Source organism: Scaptodrosophila lebanonensis, unplaced genomic scaffold (assembly GCF_003285725.1).
Source record: "Scaptodrosophila lebanonensis strain 11010-0011.00,11010-0021.00 unplaced genomic scaffold, SlebRS2 tig00000001-arrow-pilon, whole genome shotgun sequence".
Lineage (NCBI taxonomy): Eukaryota > Metazoa > Arthropoda > Insecta > Diptera > Drosophilidae > Scaptodrosophila > Scaptodrosophila lebanonensis.
Genome location: NW_022060529.1, coordinates 12,044,643 through 12,069,100, shown reverse-complemented (window position 1 = coordinate 12,069,100; position 24,458 = coordinate 12,044,643). Strand labels below are relative to the sequence as shown.

General features: G+C 38.8%; 3 protein-coding genes across 5 annotated transcripts in view; 2 read left to right on the top strand and 1 right to left on the bottom strand.

Moving 5' to 3' along the window:
• The window catches only part of LOC115620036 (epidermal growth factor receptor), a 47,899-nt gene extending 30,465 nt beyond the window's left edge, over window positions 1-17,434 (bottom strand). The window contains exon 1 of the mRNA XM_030513151.1: window positions 16,348-17,434. Within this exon, the coding sequence (XP_030369011.1) occupies window positions 16,348-16,573 (226 nt within the window). The 5' untranslated portion in view covers window positions 16,574-17,434. The remainder of the gene's footprint in view (window positions 1-16,347) is intronic.
• A 236-nt stretch (window positions 17,435-17,670) lies between these two features.
• LOC115633839 (congested-like trachea protein) lies at window positions 17,671-19,926 on the top strand. 2 transcript variants are annotated; one of them, XM_030531331.1, is made up of 6 exons: window positions 17,671-17,725; window positions 18,245-18,479; window positions 18,559-18,723; window positions 18,796-19,216; window positions 19,317-19,493; window positions 19,555-19,926. In XM_030531331.1, exons 3-6 carry the CDS (start codon window positions 18,613-18,615, stop codon window positions 19,764-19,766), a joined length of 921 nt encoding a protein of 306 aa, XP_030387191.1. In that variant the 5' UTR covers window positions 17,671-17,725; window positions 18,245-18,479; window positions 18,559-18,612; the 3' UTR covers window positions 19,767-19,926. The 2 variants fall into 2 exon arrangements, with proteins under 2 accessions (XP_030387191.1, XP_030387190.1); XM_030531330.1 differs by having other exon boundaries at window positions 17,680-17,857.
• Window positions 19,927-21,614: 1,688 nt separating this feature from the next.
• LOC115632513 lies at window positions 21,615-23,990 on the top strand. Of its 2 annotated transcripts, XM_030529716.1 has the most exons (5): window positions 21,615-22,008; window positions 22,069-22,146; window positions 22,204-22,452; window positions 22,510-22,890; window positions 22,965-23,990. In XM_030529716.1, the coding sequence occupies exons 1-5, from the start codon at window positions 21,615-21,617 to the stop codon at window positions 23,651-23,653; spliced, it is 1,791 nt and encodes a 596-aa protein (XP_030385576.1). In that variant the 3' UTR covers window positions 23,654-23,990. The 2 variants fall into 2 exon arrangements, with proteins under 2 accessions (XP_030385576.1, XP_030385567.1); XM_030529707.1 differs by having other exon boundaries at window positions 22,069-22,452.
• The last annotated feature ends 468 nt before the right edge of the window (window positions 23,991-24,458 follow it).

Genomic DNA, 24,458 nt, shown 5'->3' with positions numbered 1-24,458 from the left:
CCATAGTCGAGAGTATAACTCAATGTATAACTCAATATCATAATGTTGTCATAGTAACGATTGTTACTAAAAATATCCAAAGTAGCTATGACTTTTCGATAGTGCCTTTCTTCAAACCGGCTATGATATAGTCATAAGTATAGCTGCCAAAAGAGCGATTAAGCTCTAGCTGAAAAACTTTTCCAATTTTGGTAGTTGAAGGTTTTGTAAAGTGCCTCTAAATTATCTGAAATTTCATCAAAATCGGTAGCTGGCATAGGAAAATGTTTGATAACACTACGTTTATTGTAACTGAATGGCTGAAAAGGCGAAAACGATCGGGCTGGCACGACCCCATTATTCTATTAGCTTTTGAAATGCAAATTCGAACAAAATAATCAAATTCGCAGAAAAGCGGAATTGAGTTTGTGTTAATTCAGAATAGGCCTAAGCATTTATCCCATGAGCTGAGAGAACTGAGACTGAATATAAAACATATATCTACATACATAAGTAGCAAAACAAAACAAGTTGTTGGAAAACTATTAAATTATTAATTAGATTTATTCAGTAATACTTGTATATGGAGAACACTATGAAGTAGTAAAGAAGAAGCGATTTAAAAAATGACTTGGGCGGAGCATTTCATAGGTAATTTATAAACTTTTTATAATATATGACATATCTAATACTTAAATATTCCAGCTTCATATAATGATTAACTGTGGGAAATCTCTGTGGCAACATTATGTGATTTAAAGGCAAAATCATGATTCGATTTTGAATATCTATCTTGTCGGTTCACGCATACTGTATAGTATTGTGTGTAAGTTTGTCGTTTTTGACAGCTCGAACATGCTGTATTTATCAATGAATTGTGGGCACAATGAATAGATTATATATGTGCTTGTGTGTATATATAAATATAGCCAGTCGCATGTAATTATAGGGCCGCCAATGACAATGCACAGACAGACAAACTGACAGCGGGCTGTGCGAGGTTGGATGAGGCAGCCGAAAGAAGCTCGAAAGCGATCCCACATAATATCTCAATATGTGCAATTAATATTGTTTAACTGACAGCAATTAGCGCCTGTTTAGTGCGCAAATAAATATAATCAAGCAATGATGCTGGGAGACAGACAGAGCAACAGTCAGACAGACAGACAGACAGACAGACCTAATGCTCTTCACAAGGGGTTAATTCCAGACCGATCAGCCAGTCAGGCCGAGGGTCGTTGGGCAATGACAGCCACATTGTAGCTGGAATTAAAAACGTGGCGCTTCTAATCAGCACAGTCAGCTTTCAGCTTGGACTAAACAAAGTCCGGCTGATAAGTACGCCGATGTGGCTGAACATGCTATAGGCAGCCCATAATCGGCGTGATTATGAGTTGACTTTTGGCTGTGCCAGCCAGCCAGCCAGTATACTTGTATATATATTGTTTGTTGACGTTCCTAGGAATACGTTGACGGTGCATTGTTGCTGTTGTTGTGGTTACTGCACAAGTCGGCCATGTCAAAAGTTATCGCTGCTAACATATTCAATAACAAAAAGCGCCAAGCACAGCATTACGCGCATCAGCGACGCGCTCTAGAACCACTGGCGTAGCCAGGATCTCATGCAGGGGGCGATAATACAGATAACATTTTCTCAAATGCATATGACCTTTGAAAATTCAAAACAAAATTTATTTCTTGCTGGCTGTATGTGAAGTCTTCATAAAAAATTCGTTGTAATGCCATTTTGTTGAAATAAATGCAGAATTGAAATCTATGTCGACAAAGATATGGACTTGAAAACGAGAAAGAAAACATGTTCTACCAACATTTATGGTGGACTCCCTCTATTCAAATTTTCTGTCAGTGTAGTATGTGAATGAAAATGTACATTGGAAATGAATCCCAAAGTATATACTTTTACTAAAACGATTAATTTAATGTCAATTTATAACACTATGCATGTTTTTAATGTTAGTTTCAAATATTTTTGAAATCTTAAGTGAATAAATTACAATTAGCACGAATAATTGTTAATTTATTCATGCAAAACATCTTAAAACTGAACAGATTCATAATAAAGGCTTTCTATCATATAGCAAATAATATAATATTTAATTTTCAACATGAATTAATGTAATTAACTATGATATCAGTTCTGTTAAAATTCAGAATACTATTACAAACAATATTTCGAAAATATTTGAGCGTGTAATTTTTCAAATGATAATTCAGAAGCTCTAGATGAATGGATACTTAATAAAAAATGGTAAACAATACGAGCAAACTAAACATGGAATTTCATGGACACCCATATTTGTATTTGTGCCCTTCTTGGCCCCCTTTCGCTACGCCCATGAGTGTAATTTGGAATCCAGCTGAAAAATATTGAGCAAAAACGCTGGCGATCGGGAACGCCGCGGCAACAGCAACGGCGACAACAAGCGTGCCCAATTCCAATGAAAAAAAAGCAGCAGCAAAAAAAGCGAACCACAAAAATAATTGAAAAACAAATTATACGAAAATAAAAAGAAAAATGACGCTGAAATAAAATATGAAACGTTGGCAATTAATGGAAAAAAATGCTGTAAAAAAATATAAAGTTTGGGCGACGGGCAGGGCTTGCTGGACAGTCCATGGATTGTGGATAGCGGCTCGGTATGGCTGACTGACTGGACCCGCTGAGTGGCATCTGTGGTGCTCTGCTGCTGCTTCTGCTGCTGATGTTGGTGGTTGGTGGCTGATGGCTGGTTGGTTGGTTGGTTGGGCGCACAATGACCCAAGAGCGTGGAGAGTAGAGGCAAGCGCGAGCGCGAGCGCGATATCAATCAAAACTTCAGCGGATCGTTAACTTTTGCGTGCTGGTGTGTGCGTTTAGAACAAAGTCACAACTCGTGGCACAAATATTAGAGACTCATGAGCGCGCCAGCCTGTAAAATCAGACAAGTGTGTGCGGGCAGGAAGAGGGGTGGGGAGGGGAGGGGAGGGAGGCAAACGAACAAGGCAATGCTTTTGTCAGCCAGTCTGGCAATCTGCACCACTTATGGCACCATCAAGTGGCCGCAACATCTTCCACAAACGAACTGCGTACGCTGGCTTAATTAAAACGAAGATGCAACAGCAGCAACCGAGAGGTGGTTAGCTGCAGGGTATTTGGAGGGGGGGATGGGAGGACCGCCACCGACTGGCTCTGGTTATGCCCAATAACGGAGCGCCTGGCAGGCGAACAACCAACTATGGACAACAGTAGGATGCAGCAGAGAGCGCTGACAATTGATCAATTATGTCGCCAGCAACAGTTGCTGTTGCTGCTGGAGTTGCAACAGCAACATGCAACGCCATTTCGGTACAGTTGCCATATTTGCACAAACCTGACTGCAACGTCCACCGTTTATGGACACCCGCATGACAGGGCCAGCTCGGAAAACTCGCATCATTTTCTGGCCAACTGACAATGGCCGGCTATGGCTGTTGCTGGCGATGACGATGACGACGAGGAACGCTTTGGCAGCATTTCGGTCAATCGAACGGGGCAGCATGTGCAAAAAGAAATATATTGTACTATGTCTGGTACTGGTACGAGTGTGGTGAAAGTTTTTAAAAGCGCTCTGAGTAACTTACTCTAATGCATAGATTCTGTTTTATGTTACCGGGAATACGAAACAAAAAAAAAAAAACCATTAATTACTTCCGGAGGCAGGCAAACAGCAAACCAGAGTCGATGCTGAGACTTTGGCGGCTGCTCCAGCCTCAGACGATACACGTACCGGTTTTTTTCTTTCTTGTGTCTGACTATCTGTCTGCCTGTTCATAACGCCCTTTCTTATACAGCTCTGTAGCCCAGAAATATATTTTCACAGCCATGGTTTTTGCGCAGTGCTCCAAAAGACTCAGCGGGTGTTCATCAAAATTCAATAGACGTTGGGGTAAGCTCCAAAGAGCTAACAATACAGACGCTCGGGAAGATGAAGAAAACATAAATTTGTAATCTCTGAGCACAGTTTGAAGCTTTTTCGTAATACAATTTTGATTCTCCTACCATACAGACGAGCATAATGTGAATAATATGAGTAACAAAAACTCCACAAGAAATTAAAAATTGAATCGCAATGGCCGACGTCGCCATAATTCTGCTGAGCCCAGCAGCAGCAACAGAAAACCAATTTTTAGATTTTAGTGTGATTCTTTGTTTTTTTCTTTGGCGTTTTTGGTGTCTTATTTTCGAAACCCAAACGTGCTGAGCCTAACAATTTTGTTGTAATTTCTCTTGCTGCTACCAATAATGTTTTCGTTGTGGTTATTATTGTTGTTGTTGTTGTTGCCTCTCCACTCTTCTGACTACATAAGTACACATGTATGTACGTAGCTATGTATGTTCTGTCGCCTGTGCCAGTTGTTGTTGTTGTTGTCTTAGTGGTGTTGTGTTGTTTCTGTGTTTCTGTGGGCTCTTCAGCTGCCTGTATACGGCTTTGACGTGATTTTAAAGCTACAATCAGCACAAGTCAAAGCAAAGGTCAGCTAAGGTGAGCGCGCCAGATTGTTCGCCCATTTTTTGGTTTGGTTTCTGCTGTTGTTGTTGTTGTTTTCTTTATATTTTGATGAGGCGTACGCCATTTGCTTTTGGAGCGATTGACTTCGACAAAATGTGTGTGTGTCTGTGATTTACACTAAAGTACAGCTCGAGACAATGTTTAAGTGATAATGACAGCAAAATTGTCAACAAGTCGAGCGACAACCAATAGAGCGTTGCATTCGGCAGCATTTTGAATACTCTGTAACCTTCAAATAAATAAACTCTATAGTATATACATATAGTATATATATGTATATATATAACATTTATTGGTACTCAGAGTCATTTTAGCAGCGATCGTTCCAATCATTAGAATGAAACATTATGCCAAGGCATTAAAAATATTTTTTATTTCATAAAAAAGAAATATATTCTAGCTAGTGGTACATTCGCACCGTTCGTTCCTATGGCAGCTACACAAAATAGTGAGGCTATATATAATTTGGGATAAACTTGTTGCGCATATGCATAGGAAAAGTTCAACATCCAAGTTTAATGTATAAAGCTGGTATAGTTCAAAAGTTATCGAGGATCATACACACAAACAGACGACGGGATTAACCGCCTGACATGTCTGTATTGCTTCACCTCACCATGACCATCATGTCTTCTTTGGTCCAATACTTATGTATATCTTATATATCTTATATATATCTCTAGCATACACTTTCCCCCCTGGGAAAATTGGTATAAAAAGAGACATTGAAACTTCTGAACTGAAGCGAAAGTATGCTCGCAAGACAATAATTTACACAATATTTAACATTTTCTTCTTGGAATTGAACTGAAAATTCCTTAAGCTGTGACAATGGGGCGCTATGTTCTTCTATATTTTCGTTGCTGTGGTAAATGGCTCGTGTACTGCTGTTGTTGTTGTTGTTGTTTTTGATGTTGCTGTTGGAACGTGATCGACATGACAATTTCTCAATTGTATTTTTATTGAACAAACTATTGGAAGTCAGGCCTGCACGTATGTACCATGCATGTTTGTATGTAGAAATGTTGTTGTAGAGTTTTCATTGCTGCTCTTTGGCGCACCCTCTCGACAACCCGCAGCCCATACTCGATAGCAGCACTCCTTGAGTCGACAATTTGGTTATTTGGTTCATTGGATTGTACGCACAGCGCATACTCGTATTTATGAAATAATGGGTGACATTAAATATTTTATTTGCTGACTTCTGATTCAATGGTTAATTAGTATTTTGCTTACAACTTATTTCTAAAATTGGAGATACACCTTTAGGCTGTTCACACTGAAGAGACAGAGGGATTATTTTGATTTGGATTACAACTAATATCATAGCCATGACAAGAACAAACAACATTTTGTACAATCTACATCAGTGGATACTATTCGTCTAAGCATTCATCAGCTTAATCAACAACCATAAATCTATAGAGCTCTGTCAAATGTGGAGACGGCATGAGAGATTATTTCGATATTAAAACCTGTAATAATAACCAAACTTCCTAGACCCCTAGCACAATATTGTTGTTCCTGGGGCTATATTTCTACACAGATATTTTTCACTATTACATACAGTCTCATGAACACCTGCAGTTGTAATCGTGTGACATGGGAAACCTTGAGATAAAATTACATGAAAATTAAATCATTCCACGCTGTGAAAAGGCACTTTATATACGAGGTGTATAGTATATAGAATATTCTTTGATTAACATGACCATGACAAGTCGATTTATAGATTAAAACCCACTCTTCTTTCTGGGAAAGTTCAAATTGAGGAGCTACATGCAGATAATATTTTTATACTAAATATCGATGGCTCTTCGAGTATTTAAAACTGAAAGATAGACTTTATATACAATATCATTATATATGATAACAGAAAACGCAATATTTATTATTAGCAAGAAGTCAAGTGTGAGAAGTCTAATCGAGAGTCGAAAAAGACGAAATACCAATTAATACTTTTCTATATAAAAAACTGTATACTTGTACAATTTAAGACTTAAAATCTTTTATTTAATTAAAGTTTCCCATGTCCACTTTAATAGCTTCAATAAAACACTACAAGAATTTTCATAATTCCAAACTATATAACTATAAAGTGTCTCCTGAAGTGAACCCTTTTCTAACTATTCAAGCAAAGCCTACGAATCGTTTTAATTGAATATGGATTAATATCTTCTTTATGTTGGCTTAAAATTATTAATCACATAATGACGTATGCTGCCAAGCCTTGCTTTCTTCAATGAATTTTATTGGAGCACTCAAGTGCCATCCATCCCCCCTCAAGCCATCCTCAATCTGCTCTAGGCATTAGCATTTTCAAATTGAAAACACATTTGTTTTCCATTTGAAATGCGCCTGTCAACTGGCCATGGCTGTTGTTGCTCCATAACTGCTTTTGTTGGCTTCTTTGGTTTATGTATTCACAGCTCGTACATTTTCATTCATTACCATATGTATGTATCCATGTGTATGTATGTAGATGTGTGTATGTGCGTATGAATGGGTTTTGGGTGCAGCCGAAGATTTTGAAATGCGTTTTTGGGCATTTGGCATGAGAACTGTTTGTGCAGCCACAGAGCGAAGAAGAAAGTCATGTAACCGATGATGGCTAATGGTTTCCAAGAAGCCGACTTCTAACACTTCACAAGCACTTGATGCTGACCGGCTGGGTCAGCTAAGCATTAACCCCAGTCTGTCCATGTCTATTAACCCCGGCTGATTGCAACAGCAACAGCAACAGCATCTCGCTGATCATCAACCTCAAATTACTTCCGCTGCATCATTCTCGCACCAAACACACACAGACACACGCACATTCAACTAACCGTGCAAACAATTACTTACCACCAACCATTGTAGCATAAAACAATGAGCTGCACACATCATCACACACGAGTGTGTGTAATCTTTGTAAGCAGTCTGGCCGCAGGTACAAATGACCAGAGAGCTGGTCGAGCTACTGGCGAGCCGGGCTCGCGCCTGTCGGTATTCCATCATCGCAATTAACGCGCATGGCACAGCGGAAATTCCAGGCTATGGAAAAACTCTCTGCAGGAAAAATGTAATGGCGGGCCACGTTCAGTAGCCATAACATTTTGATTTGATTTCTCTTTCCCCCGACTATTTGGCAGTTAATTATAGCAGCGCAACCCCAATCCTGTCCAGCAAACCAGTTGCACTTCGCCAGCGCCAGCAACAGCGCCAGCCTTCATCACCGGATGGCGGATGCATGGCCAAATGCATGGGACGCTGTTGCTGACATATTCACCGGATGGGTGGCGTTACGCTTCTCGTTTTCTTTGTCTAACTGCGCTCCATTCTATGCACGAGCAACAACAACAACAACAAATTTGTGTTATCATTTGGCTAACTTGCCACCAGCAGCAACAGCAACAGCAACGACAGCAGCAGCAAACGGCACAGGAAATCGAACCGGCTGCTTGTTGAAAGGAACAACAATAACAACAACCGCAGCAGCAGTCAATGGCAGGGAGCATAAAAGCACAGACAGTGGATAACAGAGGAAGCTAAAGTGGCCAAGTTGGCGAACCTGTCCAGGGACAACAACAAGCAGGAGAGACGATAAATCATTTTTAGGCCAAGCGCAGGTTTTTGCCAGAGATGATGACGTGAAGGGACTGCCCATGGTAGTGCAGGGAAAACAATACTATATTTATAAAATAAATGTAAAAACTTGTTTAATTTACAGTAAGTTAAATGTTAAAATTCCCATTTTTTTTGAATTTGTTTCAAATTGAATGTCAATAAATGATAAGATTTATTAATTAATGCATTTATTTGGTGCCTTATTTATTTGCTGTTCAACTTTTTAAATTGATTTCTTATAAGAATATATAGTATTAGAATATTTCCATTGATATTTTTCAATTCTTAACGCACGCTTTTCTTTTGCATAAATATTTAATTTTTAGCTGTAAGCTTAATAAAAAAAAATAGATTCTTTGGTCTTTATCACAGAGATAAAATTTAAATTATTTCGAATTGGCGGAGCTTCAATCAATACTGATACAAGTATGTACATATGTTATGAAATCAATTATATATTACAAAATACATAGTTATATTTTTATCACCGTTTCCTAACTGATTACCCATCCCAGCTCTATAATAGACTGATGCTCAATAAATAAACTAAATAAAATGTTCAAACTATTCCCTTTTTCCCAATTCAGAAACTAAGTATGTTATGGGTTTATCATTTTGAGAGCAAACAAATCGAAAATAAAGTCAATGTAAATAAGTTTGCAAACTTCCACCACTATCTGAAACTCGATATTATAAAACCCTGCCCGCCATATATCCCTTCGCAAAGGCTCTGCTCATTTCGCCAATGATGCGTGTGTGAGTTCAGAAATGTTGCTGTTGTTGTTGTTGTTGTTGTTGCGTCGGCATTTTGGCGCAGCTGTTAATCCCAATTAACCGCAATTAATATAATACAGTTTTGTTCATATTTCTGTGTGTGAGAGTGCGTGCGTGTGTGTGTGTGTGTGTTCGCTCACTACTTGGCCCTATGCATGCGTGCTTTGGCTCTCAGGCTTCGCCCTCAGCCGCTCACGCACGACCCACATTTTCTTAAACCTTTCGGCGATGTCTGACAGAGAGATCGTCGTATCATACAAAGTATATCACAGTGGCGGAGAGAGTGAATGGGAGAGGTGGAGCGAGCGAGTGAGAGAGAGAGAGAGAGAGGGAGCGAGCAACTTCATTTGGTGCGCCATGACACGCTTGCCCTGCCGCTTAATTGTTTTTAATTAACGAAAACGCTTTGCTGAAAAATTCCAATTACAATTTCAATACAGCTTGCAACGGGTGCGCCCAGTGGGTTGTCAAGCGGGAGGGGGTGAGCTCGGGAGCGGGAGCGGGGTGTCAAACGGGCGCGGAGAGCGGGCTTTTGATCTTACAAAACTTTCGTCATCACGGCATCGCCGGCAGATGCAGACGACGAGAAATACTTGACTTTTGTATTGAATTGAAAATGATTTTGAAATCTAAACGCAAGTTGCAAGTGGGGTGCGGTCCATACTCACACATACATACATACAAGTAGATATAGTGTATGGAGATGCTGCAGGCAGTATCTTGAGTGATGAGTGATGCATATAGCGCTTCATAAAAACTGTCAATGATTCAGATTGTTGTTGCTGGTTGCTGGTTGCTGTTCAGCGGAAAACTCGCATGTGAACGCTAATACTTATGACCCTCACTTCATGTTCATGTTAAAGCCGCCGCCATATTGTCGCTAAGCTCTGGAAATGGCATATAGCAGTGTTTGTCCACCATTGTCCATTGTTTGTTGGACCCTTTTTCTTTTCTTATTTTTTCGTTGCTTAGAAGTCATCGTTGCTGCTGTCGTCGAGGCTGTTAACGCCGCAACGCGACGCGACGGCCCGATCTTTGTAATTATGCAAGATCATTGCCATGATCTTTGTCGCTGACTGGAGGCAGACGCCGTTGACCTTAGCTTCTTATAATTCGTATTCTTAAACGTTTTCCGGCCCAACAACAACAGCAGCAACGGAATTGCCAGATATGCTACATATGTAGCCATACTTATGTATATTTTTCAACGTGTTTTATTTGTGCCTATAATATGGCGCATAAAAGACCAAAATATGGCATTATAAAAAGCACATGCACACGTCCGGCTTATAGTATATGGCAGTGCTGCTCAAAAACAGCGACAGCATGGATTTATTATGTTTGGCTGGGACAAAAATTAAGTTGAGGACTGTCTGAGACTGCCAAACTGGCGGCAGCAGCAACTCTGAGCCGAGCGTGTAATCCAATGCCCAGGCTCAGCTTACCAGCAATGCGCTGCCCAAGCACAAAAAGCCATCAGCCCAAGAGCCCAGTTGTGACACATGATGACATATGGTGGCCTGTTCCCTGTACCCTGTTCGTTGTTCGCTGTTTATTGTTTACTGTTTGCTTGCAGCTTGCAACACGATCAGCTTCCCTCTGCGGCCAATGTTGCAACACCCTTCACTAATTACAATGTGTTTATCTGCGCAGATCAACGTCTTATTCGAAAAAAATGTACAAGTATATAGACAGTGCAGCATCGATATGGCGAATTCTATATTCTTCTGCATGCGCCATTTATTGAAACATATTTTTGATAGAGAGCTCAGCACATAATAATTTATTGTTCCAAGCAAACACTTGCTTTAAAATGTTTGAACTTTTTTAAATAAGAAATGTATGTTTAAAAAATGATTGAAAAAAGTATAGTCTGTCTCAATTGGATCTAATTTGAAAAAGTGAAGCTATTATGCAATAAATTTTTCACGATAAAGATTAGAAATATACGAGAAATAAAAAAGAGCCATTACAAATATTTTCAGATGTTTTTAAACACCTCTTTTTGAGATAGACGCCCAGCTAGTAGCTGAGCTACAAATAAAAACAAAGCAATTGACAAAATCACGGCATTTAGCTTTAAGGTTTAATATTAATCCTTAAGATTTCTTTCTATTTAAATATCAAATAAAGCTAGGAATAAGTTAAATAATATTTGATACGCATTTCCTATTAATATTAAATTGGTAATAGAAACTTCTTATATCTTAGACATAATTGTTGTTACGTCTAGGACATTGATTACTTCTATCTAATCTGAAGTTTTGCCAAATAAAAAAGAACAAAAAGTCGATTTTATGATTTCAAGAAAAAAAGAATCATTTAATGAATGTGCTAGTTTCTGAACTAATATTTTTTCCAACTATTAGTAATCAAAAGTCAATGCTCATATAGCTTCCAAATTTGTTACCCTAGCATAACTACCTATATCGTAAATGATAATAGATATGAGAAAGCGAGTATGTAGCTTCATTTTCGAAATCAGTTATCTGGAATATAGATCGGCCGCAAAAAGACCGGAGACCTCCACTTTTCTTAATTGGGTCCCATGAGGCATGTTGTTAAAAGATACATCTGTATACTCTTACATATATATTTTATTGTGATCGATTAGAAACTAATAACGACTTTTATAGCGATTGAAAACTGTGCCTTTAGAAGCTGCAGTAACTCCCCACAAGTACTACAATGTGGCGACATGCGGTTGCTCTGCCGAAAACAAATAATACATGTTGGTTATTTTAATTTATTGGACATACTCGTATGTACCCACACATGCAGCTCGAAGAGTGGCGTTGAGATTGCACGGCAACAGCTGCACACAACTGTTTCGGTTTGGCGCAATAATCATAGCCATAAACCAAGAGCAAAGAGCCATCAGCCAAGCAAACAAACGCATGCGTCATGGACCGACCGACCATGGAAATGGGGATGGGGCTGGAGATGGGAATGGAAATGGGGGACAAAGGCAAATGCTGTTGATTGGGCCAGCATTTAACCTCCGGCAATCAAGCGTACGAAGAAGCACACGAGTGGGTCAGTGAGCAGCGCTCGTTGCTAACCTCGGCAGCATCAATTGAATGGGCAGAGTGCGAGGCCCGTTCTGATTGGCGCATCGCTCCCCAGTCGCTTCCAAACTGGGCCCTGACGGCATTTGCAAATGAGCGACGTCCAAATGCGCGCAAACGTAAACAAGCGTTGGGGCACAAAAAATAACAATTACAAACGTGTTAAATAAACTTTAAACAAAGCCAGCGAGAAATTTTCCCCCATTCATTATTTTAGTTGCCAGATTTTATTTTTTTTCTATACACTATTATAGGGTATCACAGCTTTGATGCATTATTTGTAACACATATGTACACTCATACTATATATACATAGATACGATTTTTTGGCGTTTTAAGTTATTATATAATATAATACTCTAGATGTGTTGCAAATCGTTTATCAAAATTTTCAAAAATTAAAATATATTTATAGTAGAAAAGTAGTATTTGGATGGAATTATAAATGTGCTGGTGCCATACTTCTAAAATTTTCATTGGAAAAATTAATAACTTAATAAAAACCCTCTAAGACACATCCAAACATAATAATTAATATTTTCATATAAATTCCTAAACACTCCACTTTTATCAAAATCTGAATCAGATACATACTAAACAAAAAAAATAAATACGTCTCTAAATATATTAATTTACACGAAATGTACACAAATCCAAAATCCCTTTTGCTTTTGATTGAAGACAAACTTCAATTCAACAGATTATTTTCCTATCTGAACTTGTCTAAAGCTTGCTTTTACTCTCGCATAAAAGCGTGCTCATGCAAATTGTATCCAAAGTAGTTTTGTTTTAGCATAGGAGTATAATTATATTAATTTCATAAAGTGCGGGCAAAAATATTGCAGAGTATCTTCTCGTCGACTGCACGCAACTGAAGCTCGGCGCTGTGTTGTTTTTCCCAACATGCTTAAAAGAAAAGTTGCATATGTTGGGTAGAGAGACAAGCGATGGGAAACATTTTGGAGGCAGGAAATTGATTATTATTTATGAGATTGCAGTACAACAGGAGCGACAACAACAATAACAACAACAACAGCAACAATAGCAAGAACAACAGCAGCAGCGACAGTGATTCTTAACATACGAGTGTACGTCCGTTTCAGACGTGAGAAGATTCTGTGCATCGAACAATACTGCAGTTTCCCTTACCTCGTAAGTATCGGCGCAAGATAAAGTAACATGTTACTTGCCCCTCTCCCCCATGAATGCCAACAAAAGATACAAAGCAGCAGCTCTTAAGTGGGCGCGTTCTCTTCATAATTAGAGACATGCATGCACTCTGAAGTGGTTTTCATGTTTCGAAACGAAAATTATGCAGACGAACCCACCGTGCTCCGTATGGGCACTTTTTGGCTCTTCATCCGCTTCGACATACTTCAGAAATGAAACACGAAAAAAATGTATAAATATCCTTATGAAATTTGATATTTTGTATTGTATTAGGCTGGAAAAAGAAAGCAGCACAAAACCTGAGACGTGGGTGTGTATCCTTCGTCCTTGCCTTTGTCTTTACCTGCCAAAGTCAGTTCGTATTAGTGTCCGTGCTCTTGTGATTTGGAAGTGCCAGCCGCCTGCACTCGACTGCTCTTTTATGCAGACAGTCCTTGTCTGCCTGTCTGTCAGTCACCTATGCATATCCTTCTGCCGCGATCCTGCTGGCCACTTAGCCAGTCTCGAGCACTTCGCTGGAAAAGCGACCGACCACTTAACGGCTCTTTGTCTAATGTGATTTTTAGTTGAGTAGGAAATATGCGTCAGTCGCCGTTCGGGACTCGTCTACAATTTCAACATTTTCGTAATACAAATGGCCAGATTCTACAAATTCCTTTGACTATTGTTTCTTTCTTTAGCACGACCATATCATGCCTGAAATATCAAATTTAAAGAAAGTACACGCTAATGTGCTTGAGCTTATCAGCAAGCCTGATAAGTTACCGTATCTACTTGTATGAGTACCTTCTTTAATATCATTTACGTACTGCTTTCTGACTCACTTTATTATTTTTTAAACGAAATCTGCAATGCTACAAGTGTGTATGTTATATTCGAGCTATAGATATGGTTGTTCATTCCGTATTCACTCGTATATTGTTAATTTATGAAAAATCCACATTTTAATTTAATAATAAATAATTTAATTTAATGCAATAGCTTTAATACCATAAGAAGCAGATCATTCTTTGTGCAGCTTTATGCTATAGCAATCCGATCTGGCTCTTTTGTGCTATATTTCAGCGCAATAATATAGGTATATGATTGTTTTAGTTCGTGATCTTAAACTATGTATCTCACGCATCTCCCTTGTGGCGTCTAGAAATATCAGTCTAGAATGCTGTTTGCAAGGGTATCATAATAATCTTATCAGCAATTCTGCAGTTATGTTTCAAAAGTGTGCTAAGATAGAATTCAATTGTCAGTTATTGTGCTTTCAAGGGTATGAGCATAAATATAGATATACAATAATACATCGAATTCTGTCGTAATTGCAATTGCACATAATTTTATCAATCTCAATGGGCACAAAATGATAAACTTTTTTTATTATCTATGTTTGTGAAGTTCTTATCTGTTAGTTTTACGATTTAGTTTTAACATTTAAATAGTAAGACACATAAACATTTTAGATACGATGAGAATCTTCAATCTCAATGAAAAGATAAATTTCAATTTCGGAAGCATGTTAATCTTGCAATTTTGAAAAGGTTCAAATTTCCTAGCCTTCGGTGTGATTGCAAAATAGTTATAACAACTAATGAGACTAGTGCGTAATTGTCCGATTCCGCGTGAGTTTATCCGATTTGAAATATAATTACAAAAATATATTTCTAGAAATATTTATTGTTTAAAATTGAATTCTAAGTCTGAAGCGATACCCTTTTAATGAGCAACTGCAATCCAATATTGTTTTTTGATTTTTTAAAAATAAAAAAAGAACGCTCACTTCCTCAGGATGCCTAACTAAATACTCTGTCGTAAAAAACCAACTTTAATGCAAACACAAAAATTGATAATTTATAAGCTGGTTTCCTCGTTTCCCTCTCTGGCCCCCTCCCTCCCTCCCTCTCTCACTCTCTCTCTCTCTCTCTTCAGGTTTATATGCAATGCAGAAAACACCTGCAAGTTGCAGGTAAGCAGCGAAAACAACAACAACAGAAGGCGCTGCGCAGTGTTGCGCATGCGCACAAGTACTTCTACTTTTTTGCATGAAATAAAATCTCACGGTTCAGATGCGTACGAGTTGGCAAAGACAAAGAGAGTATACAAGCGGGTCTACTCGGTATTGTACAAAGGGGCAGGTGGTAGGAAGTCTTGGCAAAAACAGCAACAGCAACAACAGCAGCAACAACAAAAACATGGCAAAAACGAAGTAAAGTCGGTCGTTGGCGCAGACACACAAGCATGTGGGCTTGTATTTGCAAAAAATAAGAAATAAAATAAAAATGAAAATAAAAAAGACAGTACCAGAGGAAGGCAAATAAAATAATAGCAAGTAAAGAGAAAAACTGGTTTTTGCATGTCAACTAGCTAGTCAGTAAGCCAGAGGAGTCGCAATCGCTGCCCTTCGGAAGGCAAAGCAATGCGCCGGGCCCGACCCAAAAGCACATGCAAATGGCATAGAAAATTTGAATAGCTGTTGCCATTTATGCCAAGAGCAATATCTTCTCTTTCGCCAACGCCGCCAACACCGACGCCGCTGTCCTTTTTAACGAGCCTGAATGAATAACGACGGGCGAGCGAATGGCTGTGATTCTGCGCAATCTGTACCTCGGACTTCATTCATATTTACAACGCAGCATGACGATCGCACACCTTAATGGGCAACGCTACCTGGGCATCAGTACTGCGACTGGGACTGGGACAGGGACTGTGCTGCCGACAGGTAAGGGCAACAGCAAACAACAGGTAGAAGAAAACGGTGTGTTGTTGTGCTCCTTGTTTGTGATCCATGGGAATACATGCTGCTGCTGCTGTTGTTGTTGTTGTACTTTCTGTCGGAAACCTGCTCACAAAAGGGCCAAGCAGTACGATCTGAGAAGCAAAAGCAAACCCGAAAAACTCAAACACCAGAGTGCTGGAACAGATGTACTTCCTCCCCCGATTCAATGAATTGAATCTCTTTTATCAAATCTGAAGAACTGAACTGAAATATTTCGTGTGTAATCGTAGTTAGTTTATCTTCGGCTCTTGTCTCCCTCCTCTGTCTATCTGTCTCTCTGTCTGTGTGTCCATCTGTCTGGCATTTGTCTTGTCTGCTTGTGGTCTTTTGTCTATACGTGAGTTCAACTCATGTGTAGAATCATCAAGTGATACGCAGAATTGGCACAGCTTTTGTTGATATTGATAAATTATAGAGCATCTGCGCTTACCTTTCATGTCGCCATCATCCACATAGCCAGCATTGAGCGAGGCATTGCTGAACTGGAAGCTGATGAGGAACAACAGCAAGACTGCCAATATCCAAAGCGCTGACATATTGTGGCTTATAAATCCAGAATGCCGCGTTTTCGTGCTCGTTCTATAAATTTTCCTGTATTTTGACGACGACTTCGTATCCAACAGACGTTGCGTTTTGTTTATTATTGTAAATTGCATAAATATGGGCCTCGGCAGTTCAATTTCAAACCGATTGTTTATTTATTTTTAATGCCAAGTTTTTGCGATATCTCCACACACACGCAGACTTACACAGACCTTAATAAATTGGGATTTGGGGCCTGAGAAGGCGGACGCTGAATAGCCTTATTCAAGCGTAACGGCAATGGGAACGCTATAGGTACCTCTCTCTAGAACTTAAGGCCCCAGAGCGGGGCATGCGTCGAGTAAAGCACAGCAGCAAAGCCCAGCTTGGCAATGTTCTGTTGTTTATCTTGCTGCATAGTGCTGGTGAAGGGGGTTTTTAACACAAAAAACTATTTATGAGCAAATGCAGATATTAAATATCTATGCAAATTTTCAATTTCACCAGAAATCTGCTGGCGGTTTTATATTATATTTGCGAAATAAATCAGAAAGTAACAGAATAAACAGCCAGAGCTCGCAATTCACGGAATAATAAAAATAATAACAAAAAGCTGCGATCGCGAATCACCACCGATTACGGTTACGGTTACGGTCAGGGTGCGGGCGGGCGAGTTCGACTACAAAACTCGTGGTTCATGGGCCCCGGCGGGTACGAGTGGCGATCGTATTGGCCACAAACAAAAGGCCAAAAGCTGTTTGCTATATTGTAGTTGTTGTTGTAATTGTAGTTAACAATCTAACTGGCGCACGCAAAACTAAAACTGAACATTTCAAACACGAAATCCGTACGTATTGTTCTTTATATAAATTTTTTCCTTTACTGCAGTTGTAGTTTTGCCAATTCAGCACTTTAATTTAATGCTTTGCATTTCTTTACACAACTTTGCTTCATGTATTGGATTCACTTGAAGGAATTACACCGACGACGCGCCAGACCTTCGACCGCACGTAACAAGATTCTGTTAACGAATAACACCAACTACTAAGAGATGGCAGAGCGAGAGAGCTGCGGCTCTCAACGGTTTTGAACATCGATAGCGATAGCGCCCATCGATAGTACATCATTTACGGAGCTGCCAGCACGTTGCATTTTCGTTATAATCTCAAAATATCGTAAATAAAAGTCTTTAATATCGATATACAGATGCAATATCAACATGTTGTGTTCAATTGTAGTCCTGACCGGCGAAGAATAATAAATGTTTGGCGCGGAAAAGTTGAAAGGTTACTGCATCGCTTCATATTGTTGTTTTATTGTTTCATCATATAAGTGTTATCTTAGTTGTAACGTTTTAATTGTTATGATAATGATAAATATTGGACGCCGGCGCTCTTACATCTACAATCATAAACAAGGTACAACAACAATGACATTTCGATACATAGATATGACGTCGCGGCCATGTGTTCCCATTATGCAAGGTTACCAGATGCCATTGATAGAACTGCGCGAGCGCGAATTGGTACTTTAAATCCGGAGATATTCACATTCCTATTCAAATCAAACAATTGGATTTTAACTAAAAATTTCACATTCAAGTTGAAGAGCAGACAAAGCTGCCAAATAATTATTGGCAAACCAACAGAAGAGGCAAAAACAGAAACGTGCTTTTGCAACGACAATAAACAAAAGAATAAAAGATCTACCGACGAGTAGCTTAAAAAATCAAAATATTTAACAAACCCGTTAGAACATATAGCTTTCCAAAGACTCGCTAATATAACAAATCTTCTCATTTCCAGAAAACCGTTTGTAAAATACCCATGAGTAGGCAATCTTCTTAAAATAAAACATTACTTTGCTGCGTGCTGAAAGATCCATCAGTGAGTTGGCTAAGGCAGACATCAGCACTTTGTTACGCCTTTTTAACTATTCAATAAGTGGCGCGGCGACATCGACCATAATATCTCACCTGCCTGGTAATTCAAATGAGAACAAATCTTTTAATTGTGCAACAAATTCAACAATATTCGATAGGTCAGTCCGCTGAACTCTGAAGCATTTACTGAACTGAGCTTGAACTGATAACAACATGTTCTCTGTGAAAATATTTCAGATTTTGTAATCACTCGGTTAGTGGATTTCCTGCTCTAGATGTAGAATTAACGCGATGGCAGAGCTCCCAAACGAGCAAAAAGCGAACCCGCTTATTGCATTTATAGCGGGCGGCTTTGGCGGCGCTTGTGCTGTTCTCTCATGCTATCCTATGGACACTATAAAGGTATATATGTATATTACAAATTCATTAACAAACGTTTATCTCAATTCACATTTTTATTTTTCAATATTTAAGGTACGCCTGCAAACTAATAGATGCTCTGTAAATAGCCAGAGAACCATATATAGAGGATTTTTCGACTGCGCAACAAAAATTATAAGAAACGAGGGAGCGCGTGGGTTCTATAAGGGCATGTCAGTACCCTTGTTGGCCACAGTACCTATATTTGCCCTAGACTTTGCGACCTATGCAATAGGCAAGCGTTTCTTCCAGACTGATAATCATACTAAACTGACCTACCCGCAAATATTTTTGGCTGGCTCCTTCACGGTACTGTTTACTACAGTTATCGTAGCGCCGGCGGAGCGCGTAAAGGTACTCCTACAAACCCAAGAGGGCTCTAAATACAATGGAATACTAGACTGCGTGAAGAAGCTCTATAAGGAAGGCAGCTTACGCAGCATTTTTAGAGGAACTTGTGGCGTAATGCTCAGAGGTCAGGCTAATAAGTTATTTTATTTATTAATTACATTAAATGCAAATGATGGAGCATTGCGAATGGAGTTAAATATATTCCCTTATATATACATCCACAGATTCACCCACTGGGTTTTATTTTCTTGTATATGAATATTTACAAGACTTGGCTAGAGAACGCTCGGCAACCGGTCAAAAGAGCTGCGCCTCCACAATTTTAGCAGGCGGTACCGCTGGTATTGTGTTCTGGTCGCTGGCCATGCCCTTTGACGTGCTGAAAGATCGTCTTCAATCTGGTAATGCTATCCAAATTTCGTGTTCTTCAATCATTTTTAAAAACCGAATCTGTTCTTACAGCTCCAACAGGAACATACAAGAATGGCGTTCGCAGCGTATATAAAGACATAATGGCTAAGGAGGGTCCTCGAGCTTTTTATAGTGGTGCTGCACCCATCCTTTTACGAGCATTTCCAGCAAATGCTGCAATTTTCTTTGGCATGGAGGTAGCGACTACTTTCCTAACACTTGTAGTGAGAAAAGTGTCCGAAATAGAGAAACTTGCGGCTTAACTACCTCTTGATGACCAACCTGGTACTTTCTAGAATAAATTTGTAAAGGTCCATTAGCTTTTTTGATCAATCAACACCCCATAAAATTGATTTCTGAAAGTAGATTAAGCCATAGGAACCAACTACCGATTGGGTAGTTAAGTAAAATATAAACTACTGTGTCTTGACATACCATTATCGTCATTGAAATGAGCCAAGAGTTTTCATGTCAACGTCACGTAATGCATCAGTATTTAAGCAAAATGTGAAGGGATTGAGCGAAGTTGGCTTTATTCGAAAATACTCCTCTATACCATTATAGTAAACAAATACAATGTGCGTGTACATGTGTCGTCTTTGCAATGGAACGAAAGACTCTTCAAAACCCATAAAGCTTACATAAATCGTTTATTCGTTGTGACATTTTTCAGAAAACATGGTTAAGGAAGGTAGACATTCTGATAAATGTCAATGAATGTCCTATCCAAATCGACCACCAACTTTTCAAAAATGATTCAAATAATTTGACAAAATTCAATTAGATAGGCCAGTCCAACGAACTCTGCAGCTTTAGGCACACTGATAAATTTCAGAAATTGCAGAAATTTCAGATTGTTTGCGTTTTGACGCAGTGGCTTTGTTGGCCCAAGCACCAACATATGCTGTGTATTTTGGCACCTATGCTATAAGCAAGCGTTTGTTCCAGACTGATAATCAAACAAAACTGACCTACCCGCAAATCTTCTTGGCTGGCTCCGTCACCGCACTGTTTGCTACGGTTATCGTAGCACCGGCCGAGCGAGTAAAGGTACTCCTACAGACCCAAGAAGGCTCTAAATACAATGGAATACTAGACTGAATTAAAAAACTCTATAAGAAAGGCAGCTTACGCAGCATTTATAGAGGAACCTGTGGCGCAATACTCAGAGGTGAGGCTAATAAGTTACCTCATCTTTTGATTACATTAAATACAAATGAGGGAGGATTGCGAATGGTTTTAAATATATTCCCATATGTATACATCCACAGATTCACCCACTGGGTTTTATTTTCTTGTATATGAATATTTACAAGACTTGGCTAAAGAACGCTCGAGTGCTGAAAGGTCGTCTTCAATCTGGTAATGCTATCCAAATACTTTGCTTATTAATTTGTTTAAACCGAATCTTTCCTTACAGCTCCAACTGCCTTATACAGTAACGACTACTTTCCTAACACTTGTAGTCAGAAAAGTGCCCGAAAGAGAGAAACTTTTATAGCAAATATATAATCAAGTGTATATTTAAAATTATACTTTTTGTTAAAATTATAATTTTTGTTTCTACCTGAGGAAATCCAATCAGTGCATGAAAATCGTATTAATACCAATATGTGCAAAATAATGAATCATCGTTTTACCTCCAAGTTTGAGGGGAAGCTATAAGCATATTCCTTCCACTGTGTAGAGGAGTCTGTTCCTAGAAAAAGAAATATAGTAAATTGCATGGTTTTTTGTTATTCGAATACAGTTGAATTTGAACGATTTTTGTCAGGGATCAGGGATTTTCTCTTCCAGTTTCAGTTAAACACAATTACCAATTACTTACATCTTTTTCTGGGCTGAAAACTTAGCTATAGGTTTCACATAACTCTTATTATTCCATTTTAAAAATGGAGAGTCGCACTTTAAATAGTAAACGAAATAGAGAAACTTGCGGCCATACATCTGGACTTGATTCAAATTTATAAATTCCACCCTGGTTTTCTATGAATCATTTTGAACAGTGCTGCCAAGTTAAAGAGTGCTGCCAATTCCACGAAAGTGATGCCCATAAGCACCGGCTGAGTTTGTTTAGACTCTGTGCTTTAGACTACAAACAGAAGTGAAATATGAATAAATATAAAAGCGACGGTTGGTATGCAGATGAAACGATCGCACTGATTGCCATAATAAAGGAACTTAACGTACAACGCAAATCGAGAGTCAGTGAACTAGAGTGGCAGGAAATTGCACGAAGATTGGAGGAAAAAGGACACCAGAGGAGGCCTGGAGAGATAATTGAGCGATACAGTCGTCTGAAAAGCAGTTACTTTAGCGCCAAATCAAGAAACAAGACATGTGAATATTACAATTATCTGAACGATTTGTTACTACATCAGCTGCCGCCAGTACAAGAAGGACTTACCGACCTCGACGAGCCTGAAGCTGAACTTGAAGCTGATCCAATGGAAATTCAGGACGAGGAAATGGAAGAGAAATATGCGGACACGCTTCATATTGACAGTCAGTGGCCGGGTGAAACTGCTAAAACTCTCATTGTATAGTATGCACTTAACTTTGCAGGCAACAACACAAGCTACAACTCAGAGGGCACGTCATCGCGGTGCAAGTGGACCGACGTGGAAATTGAAGCATTCCTAGGTATTATTACTATGCTAAGACTGGAAAAACAATTGTTGAGCAGACCGAATACAAAAGTTTACCAGCTTATAGCCAAGGAAATGACACGAAAGTCCTTCGCAAAGCGGCCTGATCAGCTGCGATTTAAATTCCATCAGCTAACAAAGGAATTTTTCAAGTCCAACAACACAGATAAAACGTTCAAATACTTTTATACCATGCATGACATATTGGAATCTCGCAATGTCAGCAACGGCGGTGGCACCAGTGGCGAGGAAAACGATTCTGCCAACAGTGAGGATGAAGAAGTAGCACGGGCTAGTGAAGGTATGGGATGGGCCTTAAAGCTCATTATGTTCCTTATACAGAATTTATAATTCGCAGGGTCCAATGAATCGGAGCAGGCACTCTGGATACGTTGCAAGTGGACGGATGAGGAAACCGAAGCTTTTATCAACATTATTATTAACAAGAACTATCAGGCGCGATTGATGCGCAGCAGGAAAGCCAAGGTGTTCAAATTGTTATCTAAAGAAATGGCTAAACTACAGTACGATAAAAGTCCGGACAAGCTTCACATTAAATACAATCAGCTCAAGCGTATGTACAATAAATCCCAACTGAGCGGACAACTGTTTTGCCACTACGAGCTCGTCCATAAAATGCTCAACTCTGCACAAACGCCTGCCAGCAGCTCCAGTGAATCGGAATCGAATGATAGCGACAACGAGGAGGAGACTGGCGATAAGTCACGGCGAAGTTCTGGTATAACATAATAACAAAAATTATATGAATTGTTTCAAAAGCTATGTCAAGCGTTGCATATTTCAACTTTGCAGGCAGAAGCGATGGCTACCACTATTGGACTGATTTGGAAGTTGACGAATTCCTGGCTACCATAAAAGAACACGAACTGTTCCAAGTACTCGATGGCTCCAAAAAGCGAAACTTTCGTACGCTCATTAATATTTCGAAACTGTTGGCAAAGAAGTCGTTAAACAGAACACCCCACCAGCTGAAAAACAAGCTGCGCTTGCTATTAACGCGCTATAAGGAGGCCAAGAAAGAGGGTGTGAATAATGTACGCATATTGCCGCGCCACTTCAAGCTGATGGATGAGTTAATGCAAAGCAAAAGGTCAGTTAAGCCACATAAAAAAACAGTAAGGGAAGTTACAAAGGCCGAAAGCATAAAGGAAAAATCGCCAACGCCCCCTAAAGTAGAGAGCGAAAGTGAAACTTCCAGTTCAACATGTGACTTATTGCAAGCAGGAGCTGCCATTAAGACCTTTGAAGATGATTTCGAAATGCCGCCGGAACCAACGCCTCTTGAAGTCTTAACCTCAATTAGCGAGGGCCAAAAGGAGCTTTTAGCCTATCTCAAGACATCCAATGAGAACTTTCTCAAGCAACAGCTCGAAATGCAAAAACATTTTCTGCAAGAAATGTCGGCGATGATGCGACAGGAACGTGAGGAAAATTTCAGAATGCTGAGACAATTACTGCAAGGCAATAACAACAAACAATAGCTCAATTTAAATTGAATTGAAATATTGACGATCCGTTATTATATGCAAAATACACTTAAAAACAGAACAAAAATACTCATCTCGTTTCAAGCTTCTAAAACTTTTATTGAATTGAATTCGAAGTTATTGCAAAAAGTTGTCGTTAGTTATTTATATTCATGTATGTATATTTGCAATTCACTAATATTTTAGCGTGTGTGTCCGTGTCCGTGTCTGTGTGTTTCAGTTGTAATTTTATTTTTTTTTATTGCAATTCATTATGAATTTAGTTAATGTATACATACAGTATTTAACAAGCGCATTTAAACTGAATTTTGTTATTAGGTTTTGTTTTTCACAATTTTACAGTTTTCCTTTTTATTAACTATTGTATTCATCCATGTATGCATGTATGTATGTATATTTAATTTAGGGAATTTATTTTGATATGCTACAATTGTATTTTGAATAAATTTATTTAGTATTTTAACTTGTTTTTATGCTTAAATTTTCTCTTATTTATTTTTATTCATATGATGTATTAAGCGAAAATGCTTCTTTATAGTTTGTTTAAACGCTACACCTTATGTTTTGTGGATATTTTATTTAATTTCTTCCCTCATTTGTGTTTATTGTTTGTTACAACAACTAAGCAAGCTCATCATAAAATATGTTGCATCCAAAAAATACTTATGCTCGTTTGTTTATTGCGTAATGTCTAAAATTAACATTTAAATTTGTGTGTGTGTGCTGTTTTGTCTTTGTTTTCCTTTAATATACTCGTATTGGATAAAATTGGTTAAACTAAAACTCACAACTAATCGCT

Coding starts and splice junctions, on each gene's coding strand:
- LOC115633839 (XM_030531331.1), top strand. CDS start 18,613: ATGGCAGAGCTCCCAAACGAGCAAAAAGCGAACCCGCTTATTGCATTT. Junction 18,724..18,795: donor ATCCTATGGACACTATAAAG/GTATATATGTAT, acceptor TCAATATTTAAG/GTACGCCTGCAAACTAATAG. Junction 19,217..19,316: donor TTGTGGCGTAATGCTCAGAG/GTCAGGCTAATA, acceptor ATACATCCACAG/ATTCACCCACTGGGTTTTAT.
- LOC115632513 (XM_030529707.1), top strand. CDS start 21,615: ATGAATAAATATAAAAGCGACGGTTGGTATGCAGATGAAACGATCGCA. Junction 22,009..22,068: donor GGACACGCTTCATATTGACA/GTCAGTGGCCGG, acceptor TTAACTTTGCAG/GCAACAACACAAGCTACAAC. Junction 22,453..22,509: donor AGTAGCACGGGCTAGTGAAG/GTATGGGATGGG, acceptor TATAATTCGCAG/GGTCCAATGAATCGGAGCAG.